The sequence below is a fragment of the Galeopterus variegatus genome, unplaced genomic scaffold, assembly GCF_000696425.1.
Source record: "Galeopterus variegatus unplaced genomic scaffold, G_variegatus-3.0.2 Scaffold1207, whole genome shotgun sequence".
Classification (NCBI taxonomy): domain Eukaryota; kingdom Metazoa; phylum Chordata; class Mammalia; order Dermoptera; family Cynocephalidae; genus Galeopterus; species Galeopterus variegatus.
In genome coordinates, this window is record NW_007727318.1 from 375,126 (window position 1) to 386,505 (window position 11,380).

At 49.4% G+C, this 11,380-nt stretch overlaps 1 protein-coding gene across 1 annotated transcript; it reads left to right on the forward strand.

Moving 5' to 3' along the window:
- The first annotated feature begins 43 nt into the window (after nt 1-43).
- XKR8 (XK, Kell blood group complex subunit-related family, member 8) lies at nt 44-6,571 on the forward strand. The gene is made up of 3 exons (XM_008575570.1): nt 44-336; nt 2,860-3,056; nt 5,397-6,571. Exons 1-3 carry the CDS (start codon nt 44-46, stop codon nt 6,104-6,106), a joined length of 1,200 nt encoding a protein of 399 aa, XP_008573792.1. The 3' UTR covers nt 6,107-6,571.
- The last annotated feature ends 4,809 nt before the right edge of the window (nt 6,572-11,380 follow it).

An 11,380-nucleotide genomic window follows, 5' to 3' on the forward strand; every position in this document is an offset into this window, starting at 1 on the left:
CGGGCCCGAGCCGCGAGAAGGAGGGGGTAGAGGCAGGCGGGACATGCCCTGGTCGCCCCGCGCCGCCCTCCTTCGGGACCTGGTCCTGGGCGTCTTGGGCACCGCCGCCTTCCTGCTCGACCTGGGCACCGACCTGTGGGCCGCCGGCCAGTATGTGCTCAGCGGCCGCTACCTGTGGGCCGTGCTGGTGCTGGCGCTGTTGGGCCTCGCCTCGGTCGCGCTGCAGCTCTTCAGCTGGGTCTGGCTGAGCGCCGACCCCGCCGACCTGCACGCGCCCCAGGCCCCCGGCCGCTGCCTGGCGCTGCTGCATCTTCTGCAGCTGGGCTACCTGTACAGGTGAGCGCCCCGCCCTCGGGGAGAGGGAGGGGGAGAGGAGGCCGGCGGCTGCGCCAGACGCCTGACAGGGGAAATGGATGGGAGGAGAGGACTGGGACCCAAAGCCTCTTGGGCAACTCACCTACAGGCGAGCGTCCAGCCTTTTAAGGAAAGAGAACTGCCACCGACAGCCCTCAGAGCTCCTCCACCCCTACTCTTCCTGGCACAGGTGAAGAAACAGGCCCAGGGAAGAAAGAGAGGCGCTTGGGCTTTGGAGTCAGACTTCTCTGGGATCCATTTCTGTCTTTGCCACTTGTGACCTCATTTCTGCGTTTCTCTGAGCCTCAGTTTCCCCCTCTATAAAAAAGAGGTGAGATAGCGCCTAGAGATCATCTAGAGACGGGTCTGGCAGGCAGGCCTGTTGTGAGGAGTGAGAAACTGTCTAGCACAGTGCTTGGACTCTCTCGTAATGACAGGGACGGGAGGAGTCAGTTCAACATCACCTGTTCCTTTTAGCCATAAGCAGGGTCTTGGGCAAGTCACTGAACTCTCCAGCTCTCAGTTTACTCATGGTTCCTGTAGGGATGGTAGTAATGCCTGCTTCTCTTTTGCAAAGATTAAATGAAATGACACCTGTAAATTGCCCTGGCACAGACTAAGCATTCAACAAATGTCAGCTAGCTTCATGGATTGCCTGGGCCACCCTGGGAGTTTCAGCAGCCCCGACCCCAGAGCAGTGCTTGTTCCCTCACAACGGGCACCTCTCACCCTTTCCCAGGTGTATTCTGCTCCCTGAAGTTTTGTTTCCCACCCCCAGACTGAGCAAGAGGGCGGAGATGGGGTCTGACTATTAATGTCCCTGGAGCCAGCCAGGGCTGGGCACAGGATGGATCTCGGAAAATATGTGTGGATTCATAGTGCTCCTCTTCAGAACTGGCAGAGTCCTGTATAGATGCAGAAACTGAAACCCATGGGTCAGTCATGGGATCAAGTCAGGACATGGTGTGGTCTGGGTTTGGATGGGGTGGCTGGAACCAGGATCTGCTCTTGAATCCATTTTTACAAATTCTCTCCAGATCTTGCCTTGACCAAGCTGTGTGGAGTCTCCAGGAGTGGAGCAGAGGAGCTTTGAATGTTGCAGTTTTGTCCAAGGGACTGTACAAACAGCAATAAATCCCTGGGTGGACATGAAGGGGCATGGTGATAACAGTGCTGGCAGGCCCTGATGAGCCCTGCTTCCATGACTGCCTCACACATCTTCCTGTCTCCTATTTGTGTTGAGCTTGAGTCAGACAAACTGTACTGAGCTTCAGTTTTTAAAACAGTGTCTCTGTTCTTGTGACTGCCTGTACCAGGGCATTGGGGGACCAGAGGCAGAGAGAGAGCCCAGCCTGGCCCTGCCTGCTCCTTAGCGTATTGTCCACTCTGTCCAGGCCATTTTCTTACAGTCTTGTAGGCTAGGAAGTCCAAAGTCCAGGGAACACATCTGGTGAGGGTCTTCTGGGTGGTGACTCTACAGCAACTGAGGATATCACATGGTGACAGAATAGCCTGAGCAAGAGAGCTGACTTTCTCACTTGCCCTCTGTATAAAGCCATCAGGACCACACCCATGATAACACATTACTTCTTGAATGGATTAATCCATTCACGAGGGCACTGTCCTCACAATCCACTCACCCCTGAAAGGCTCCACCTTTCAAATACCATAATGGGATTTCCCACCCTCTTAACACTGTTACAATGGAGATCAAGTTTCAGATACATGAACTATTGGGGGACACATCTGACCCATAGCAGGAAGTGACAGTAGACCTCTAATTAATTAATTTGCAAAGAGAAAATGGGCTCACCTCCCAATAGCCAACTGTGATCAGTTCTAGGTGGGGGACCTTGGTGCATCCTCCATTCCTGACTCACGCCAATGGATCGCCCAGGCCTGTCTGTCCAACCTCTGGATTCTCACTCTGCCCCAGTCTCTATCCCACCACTCAGGCCAGGCTCTTGCCTTTCTCCCTGGACCATAACAGCAGCCTCCAAAATGGGCTCCCTTCTTCCAGTCTAACCCTTCCAAGCCTTCCTCCTCTCCATGGCCAGGGTGCTCTTTCTAAAGCAGAATCTGACCCCATCTTGCCTGTGCTTAGAAGCTTTCAATGGCTCTCCTTGCCCACAGGATCCTAAGAGATTCTTAGGCCTACTAACAATGGAGAAGTATTGCTTTAGGCAACTTTATAGCATGCCTTTCGAATTTGAAGTTTTGGGACCAAAACTGATTCCACAGCTTATTCACTTTTTGATCCTGTTTCGCCCTCTGTAAAATGGGGCTCTTGTGAGGAATAAACAGGACAAGGTTTGTGATGAGCCTGGGAGAGTGCCTGGCCAGCAGGTGTAGAAGTTATATTTACCCATTATAAAGATGAGGAAACAAGTTCAATGAGGCTGAGTCACTTGCCCAAGGCCCCGTAGTGTGTAGTGACAAGCTAGGATTGAACCTGTCGGCATCCACACTAACCCAGCCCTTTGGGCACCTGTATGTGCTGCCTAGGTGCGTGCAGGGGCTGCAGCAGGGGCTGCTGGTGTGGCAGCAGGAGGCGCCCTCCGAGTTTGACTTGGCCTACGCTGACTTCCTCTCGCTAGACATCAGCATGCTGCGGCTCTTTGAGACCTTCTTGGAGACAACACCGCAGCTCACACTGGTGCTGGCCATCATTCTCCAGAGCGGCCAGGCTGAATACTACCAGTGTAAGTGATGGGCCAGTGGCTGGTCCCCCTCTGATGGCTTGGGAAAGTGTCCCTCCAATGTCAGATGCTTTCACTCTTTTATAAAGGCTGCTTTGAAAATAGGAGAACATGCTTTAGTCAGGCAGATCTGGGTTCAAATCTGGAGTCACTCTCTAGCTGTAAGAGTTTGGACAAATGACTCAACCTGAGTATCAATATGTTCTCAGTTGAAAAACGAATGTCATAAATGCTCCTACCTCTTAGGACTGATTAAAGGATTAAGTGAGGTGGTGCATAGAAAGCCCAGTGCCTGGTGCATAATAAATCTTAATTGTAATTTGTACTATTTTGAAGATAGGAGAGTTAAAGTGTGTAGGATGCCTGATACATGATAGGCAACTTGTTAGTCAATAAACAATTTATCAGGCACTTTTACATACCCAGATTTTTATTGAGCATCTCTTCTGTGCCTGTCACTATGCTGGGGACACAGCAGTGAACAAGATGAACACAGCCCCTGCCCTGCCAGGATGACAGACTGTAAAACAAGTACTTACAGTACAGTGTGTTGAGTGATCAGAAAAGGGCGGAGGCTGGCAGGTCCCCATAAACCACAGGAGTTTGTACAATGAGGAGCTTCAGAAGGGTTTTGCCTGTAAAAGGGAAGTGACTTGCCCAAGGTCACAGGCCCAGCCAGCGGCCCCTTTGTGCCTCTGATTCAGGGTGGAGAGTATCCCCTTTGCCTCCATACCTCAAGGCCCCCTGCTGTAAATGCCATGGCCTCCTGAAGAACCTAGTCACTCCCTGTATGACCTGAGGGAATCTCCTCTCTGGTCTCAATTTCCATGACTGCGTAAGGTGGGAGTTGGACTCAATCTCCAAGGGCCCTTTCAGCCCTAGTCACTCCCTGTATGACCTGAGGGAATCTCCTCTCTGGTCTCAATTTCCATGACTGCGAAAGGTGGGAGTTGGACTCAATCTCCAAGGGCCCTTTCAGCTTGCTAGTTTGAATGCAATATTAATTGAAAACATGGTAATAGCGGCCGTCACGATTGAGTCCCTATTAGCCAAGCACTGTGGAAAATGCTTTATAGTCTTCATTGCTCATGTCCACAGCAGCCCTATAGGTTAGTGCTATATTTATCTCCATTTTAAACAAGAGAAAAGTGGTACAGAAAGGTGAACTTGCCTTGGGCCGCTCAGCCGTGGAGCTAGGAGATAAAACTGCAAGGCAGATGTGAGTGGGGTGTTACAGGGACATCTCACATAGTAGAGTGGGTAGGGTGGGTCAGGATGGGTGACTGTAGGGGATACTCAGGCTGGGACTTGCAGAATGAGGAGGACTAGACCCTGGGAAATGAGGCATGTTCTCCTCGCTGACCTAACAGCCTGGGCAAACCTTGTCAAGGCTGGAGAATTCAGCATGCTGGGAAAACTGGGAGAACATCAGCCCTGCTGAGGCCTAGAGGGTGGGACAGTTAGAAAGGGTGATGGCCTCAGATCTGATTCCAGATTGGGGGTGTGTTCCAGGAGCATGATAGGTTCCCAGTAAACATCTGTTGAATGAATGTGGTGGAAGGGGAGGAGGCATTCTAGAGACATTCCAGTGCTGCTTCCATCCTGCCCTAGAGGGCCTGGTGCTTCTAGTCCAGGGTGGGCAACCAAAAGATGGGATACAACCCCCACTGCAAACCTTCAGATCTTGGAAAATCCTGGTCTGAGCATGGAGGGGGAGAGTGGAGTGAAGAGACATTCTGTCCAATGCAGCAGGGACATCCCTCTTGGCCCTGAGGGCAGCTTCAGCCAGAGGCCTATTGCCACCCCATGGGATTTCCTGCCTCCCTTTCTGAGACTGAGAAAGGGGCAACTGGGAGTGCTGATTTTCAGACCCAGGAAAGGCTTGGCTATTGCAGGAAAGGAAGGGTTATGGGGTCCTAGAAGGTGCACAGGGTACAGCTAAGGCCCAGGGGTGCCAAATGCTGGGTCCTTGAAAAATATCACCACAATAGCACCTGAACAGTAAACCATAGTGGTGAAGGGCAGTCTCCATATTGAATGCCACCTCTGCTTTTGGTTGTGTGAACTCACTGAATGTTCTCCAGCTACAACAAGTGGAATGAGGGCCGGCCTGTGGCTCACTCGGTAGAGTGTGGTGCTGACAACACCAAGTCAAGGGTTAAGATCCCCTTACCGGTCATCTTTTAAAAAAAAAAAAAGTGGAATGAAGGGTCAACACCAAATGGGGGTTTCTAATACCTACCTCAATGTTGCTGTGAGGGCCCCCATGGTACCTGTGACCCCTGGGGGGGTTGCCAGGCAGGCTACCCACAGGGCTTACCTGTTTCCTCTCATTCATTGTAGGGGTTGGTGTCTGCACGTCCTTTGTGGGCATCTCATGGGCACTGCTGGACTACCACCGGGCCCTACGCACCTGCCTCCCCTCCAAGCCCCTCCTGGGCCTGGCCTCCTCTGCAGTCTACTTCCTGTGGAACCTGCTACTGCTGTGGCCCCGAGTCCTGGCTGTGGCCCTGTTCTCAGCCCTCTTCCCCTACTATGTGGCCCTACACTTCCTGGGCCTGTGGCTGGTGTTGCTGCTCTGGGTCTGGCTTCAGGGCACAGACTTTATGCCAGACCCCAGCTCTGAGTGGCTGTACCGCGCGACGGTGGCTACCATCCTCTATTTCTCCTGGTTCAATGTGGCTGAGGGCCACACCCGAGGCCGGGCCACCATCCACCTAGCATTCCTCCTGAGTGACAGTGTTCTCCTAGTGGCCACCGGGGTGACACATAGCACTTGGCTGCCCAGTGGGATCCCATTACAGATATGGCTGTCGGTGGGAGGCATCTGCTTCCTTTTGGGTCTGGCTTTGCGGCTTGTCTACTACCGCTGGCTGCACCCTAGCCGCCGCAGGGAGCCTGACCAGGTGGATGGGGTCCGGAGTCTCCTTTCCCCAGAGGGGTGTCAGCTGCCACAGAACAGGCGTGTGGTCCAGTTGGCTCAGAACTTTTACCCCAAGGCTAGGGATGAGGCTGTTTTGCCAGGGAAGGGAAAGGTGAATGGGATCCTTTGAGGCAAGGTCAGACTTAGCCAGGGGACAGATGGACCTTTAGTCAATTCTCCCTCAAAGGCAGAAGATAAGCTAATTATGCTGCTATAGGCCTTGATTCACTCAACAAGAGATGGAAGCCTGACCTGGGCCAGGCACTGGAGACCAGAGTTGAGTAAAACAGGCGTGCCTTCAAGTAGTTCACAGTGTGAACAAGGTGAGAAGGGCTGGGCCCTGGAGGGTCAAGGGCCCCAATTATGTACAAGGCATTTTGGGAGGGAAGAAGAGACCCTCCTTTTTTCTTTCCTCCCAACCAGTATACCTGGTGCCCCAAAGTTTCCTATTGCTGGTATTTTTACCTCCCTGGCCACCTCTAAAACAATTGGTGGAGGTGCTGTCCCACCCCTTGGTTCCCCCCTATCTTGGGCTAGAAGGACCCCAGGACCTCCAGGGGGTGTTTTCTAGAATTCTTCCTCCCCTGCCTCACTCCATTCATTCAACGCTGTCCCACCCCTTGGTTCCCCCCTATCTTGGGCTAGAAGGACCCCAGGACCTCCAGGGGGGTGTTTTCTAGAATTCTTCCTCCCCTGCCTCACTCCATTCATTCAACAAATGTTTACTGAGAGCATTTTATGTGCCAGGAATATCATTCTATCCTTGGAACCTGGAACAAGATCAGCTGCCACCTAGCTTCATCCCCTACCTGCTCCAACCAATCCTGGGTAGGATTTCAAATGCTGGAAACCAGGGGTGCCTAATTTTGGTGACCCCTGTCAGCCCTTCCAGGGACTTAGTGCAGCTGGCCTAGCCTCTGCTCCTGCTCCCCAGCGGCTGTCTTTCAACTAAGTGCCTTGTGAACATGTGGTCTGGGCCATGTGCAGCCTGTTGAGTATTTTTTTTATTCTTTAGTCAGTATACCTCCTACCTCAGAGTCAATGTAAGAGGAAGTGAATATGGGTGCATATTTGTCTCTGCAAGTGAGGGATAATGGTTGTCGTGTTTGTTTAACAGTATTATTAGGTTAATAAAACCTCATGAAATCCTCCAACCTAGTCTGTGTCTTAAATGAAATCTACTACAGAGTTCAGAGCCTCCTTTGTCAGGGACATGAAATCCACCCCTCAAAATTCACAGAGGCCCCCGGAACAGAGAAAAAGAGGGTTGGCTTACATGGGATTACTCAACCTTGTTTTCCAAGTTTCAGAAGCTGTTCGGCCAGCACGGGGTTGATCGTTCAGCTGGACATCAGAACCCGGATCTGGGCTGACTCTTGTGCATTTTCTTAAACACCAGCTCTGTTGCTGGGCCTGGTGGGAATAGCCACAAACAACTTTACTCCTAGGAAGTGAATGAGAGCCCAGGTGAAGAAAGGTCTTTTTACTGGGAGCTCAGTGAGGTTGAGTGATAAGGTGGCTTATGGGATGCAGACACGAGTGATAGTGCTGCAGAAGTGGAAACTTTTGCTGCTCTGGAAGTTCTGTTTGAAATAGAGCTCCCTACACCCTCATAACGTACGCTATCTGCTTCTGTACAATTGCTTGCTTATCCTAAGTAACTCCATTTTACCCCTTGTCTGACCTGCAGACTACACCCCCCCACACACACTTCTGCATGAGAAACCATTGACCTTCTCATAGAAACAAAAGCCGTTGCATAGAAACAGGAGCCATACACAGTAAACTATTACATGGGAACAGGAATCATACACAGTGAACTATTACATGGGAACATACATAATGAAAAGTTGTATGCTTGATTGCTCTAATGGCTCATTCTGGGCTCCTGTGACCTAGCTCCCTAGCTTGCTTTGTGCACCTGGACAAACCCGTGTGCCAACAGGATGTAGTTTTTCTCTTTAAAAACCCCACAAGACCAAGGCCCAAGACCACTCTTCCTTGGTTGCTCCTCGGGAGATGGTTGCTGGCCAGCTGGAGTGAATAAACTGCCCTTGTCTGCACGAGTGGCGTGTAAGTGCATTTCTTGAAGGAGGGTGCCTCACAACATTTTGGAGGCCCCAGCAAGATTCTTTCCCCGTGAGTATATCCCTCCCTGCACTTATCTCCTAGAAGATAGAGAAGCTGTTCCTCTTCTTCTCCCTGGAGGTAGATGGGGCACTTTTCTCTCTCCCCAGGTAGGTGAGATCTCAGTAAGGGACAGTGCACCAATGGTTGGACTTAGTGGGATGCAGGACGCAGCATTAACTCCCCTAGTCCTTGGGCTCCTGAGATGTTGCTGGGCCCTTTGGTAATTTGGATTTGGATTTGGGACTTGCAAGTCAATAGGAACTGTGTTTCCACGTTTCTTGTTCATCTTTGTCGTTGTGATTGTTGTGTCTGTGGATATCTTAGAGTAATTTTGGACGTGGCCACTTGTCTGTCTTTTGTGTGTTGCCAGTTGTGTTTTTGTGTGTCATTACCTGTGGTCTTATATAACAAATGGGACAAAATTCCTCCAAACATGTCTATGGGACAACCCCCTTACATACAGGTTTGGATTGATATAATCTCTGACAAGCCATCATGACTAAAAAGGTGCCATAAAAAAATGTCCCAAGGTGAATGGAAATAGAACACCATCTGTGCTTTTAACTAAGCCTTCTCTTCCAGCTTTGCCAAAGAAGAGCGCCTCCCCCACAGCGCCTCCCATACTCTCTGATGCCTCTGAAGACCCAAGGTAGCTTCAAAAATTGAAAATAAGCTAAGAGTATTTCCTTTAATAATTTATTCTCCCTTCACTGGAGAAGATTTAAAAATCTGGGGAAGGTTGATGATAAGTTAAACAGCAGTAGTTCATAACAGCAACGATTTAATCTCTGAATATAGGGTAACCAAGGAAAAGAATTTGAAAAACTGTTGTAGGACTGCTAGATTAGTCCCAGAATGTCAACCTCATTTTTGACTTATTGGCTTTTGTTAGTTTACGTCATGCTGACCTTATTGTTAAATGCAGGTTTCTTTGCATTCTTTCCACTCATGGAGAAAATGGGGAAAACGTTACTTTTAAGTTGGTTAAAAGCATTAACTGACAAAACACCTCAGAAAAAATGTGAATTGGGCAGCTAAGAAAGCATACTCTGTTCATTACTTTAAAAAAATAATATACAGCCTTATTAACTCCACAGTGTAACAGTTGTCAGAGTCAACATTTAGGTAGATATAAAATATTTAAATAGTAGTGTAAATAGTTTTCAGGGCATACACATAGCTTTTTCCTAAAGAACTGCTCTGGCAACTTTATTAAAAACCAATTGACCAGAACTATGGGTTTATTTCTGGACTTTCTTTGCCTGTTTCCCATACTCGGAACAGCACTGCATATCAGTCCTCTCCCTGCCGTTCCTCCACCCACCCCCCCACTCACTCCAACAGGCTCCCTTGCCTCCTGGAACTCCTCAAGACCAGGCTCCCTTGATGGTTTACAACTGGAAAAATCAAAATCCTTCTTTCTCAGAAAAACCTCAGGGCCTCATCTCCCTCCTGGAGACTATTTCTTTACCCACCAGCCTACATGGGATGATTGTCAGCAGCTCCTGCAGACTCTCTTCACGTCAGAAGAATGCAAGTGGATCCAGAGGGAGGCCCTGAAAACTGTTACTGGTTATGATGGCTGACCCTCTGATGACCCTGTTTACCTCGAATGCACATTCCCCTCTAACAGACCTGGATGGGACCCAAACATGGACCAAGGTAAGGGGGCTCTTGACCTGTATCACTACTCTCCTTAGGAGACTCCGCACAGCAGCCCAGAAGCCCACTAACCTATCAAAAGTAAGTGAAACTATTCAGGGAACAAACGAAACCTCCACTGCTTTCCTGGAATGCCTTATGGAGGCTTACAGGACCTACACTCCTGTGGACCCTGAGACCCCAGAAAACCAGCAGGCAATAAATATTGCCTTTGTCACCCTGTCAGCCCCAGACATTAGGAGAAAGCTTTGAAGACAGGAAGGATTCAAAGGAAAATTGTTATCTGAGCTGGTTGAAATTGCCCAGAGGGTCTTTGATGACAGAGACAGTCCAAAAGAGAAACAAACCAAAAAGCTAGATGTTAAAGATGCCTTCTTCAGCCTCCTGCTGGCCGAAGTAAGCCAACCTCTCTTTGCCTTTGAATGGACTGACCCTGGGGGAGGATACTCTGGACAATTAACTTGCACTTACCTCCCCCATGGATTTAAAAATTCCCCACCTTATTTGATGAAGCTCTTCAGCCTGTTTGTTGCCGAGATGCGAGGCATTGCCAAGGGGATGCTCACCCAGGCCCTGGGACCATGGAAGAGGCCTATCACCTACCTCTCCAAAAGGTTGAATAGTGTAGCCACAGGATGGCCAACCTGTCTCCAAGCCATAACGGCAACTGCTTTACTGGTAAAAGAGACCAACAAGACATATGTTTAGTGGCCCCCCACTCTGTACAGACTCTCTTACAAAGTGCACCTGAACATGGGCTCACCAACTCCTGCTTCACCCAGTATCAGAATTTACTTCTAGATCAGCCCCTAAAAACCACAGCTCTAAATCTGGCTACCCTCCTCCTGGATGACGACCCAACCGAGCCTGTCCATGACTGCCTCAAAACAATCGAGACTCTCCAAGGCCTCTGGCCAGACCTGACTGATGTGCCCTGGACAGAGCCTAATGAAATGCTGTTCACTGATGGAAGCAGTTTCATCTCCAATGGAATCAGGTATGCCGGGACAGCCATAGTAACTTTAGATTGGGTCATTTGGGCTCAAGTCTTAAGCCAAAGGACATCTGCTCAAAAGGCTGAACTCATAGCCCTAACACAGGCATTAAAGCATGGAAAAGATAAAACTGTTAACATACATACTGACAACAGATATGTTTTTGCCAGTGCCCATGTTCATGGGGCCTTATACAAACAGAGAGGACTATTAACATCAGAAAATAAATAAATAAATAATAAAGCAAAAATACTAGCCCTCCTTAAGGCCATATAGTATCCATAAAAAGTGGCCATCATACATAGTCCAGGGCACCAAAAAGACACCTTGTTTGAGACCCAAGGCAACGCTTCTACAGATTTGACTGCCAAAGAGGCCACATTAAAACCAATGGGGCCATTTGACTCTTTAATAGTCGTTCCGGCACCTCAATTGCTGCTGACTCCCCATTATACTAAAAAAATAGTACAACATGCTAAGATCTTAAAAGCCTCCAACAATGTCATGAATTTGAAAATTCTGCCAGATCACAGGATTTATTTGCCAAAGGCTCTAGGCAGATTGCTGATTAAACAGATACATCAAGGAACACACCTTGGATCCACAAAATTAACTGA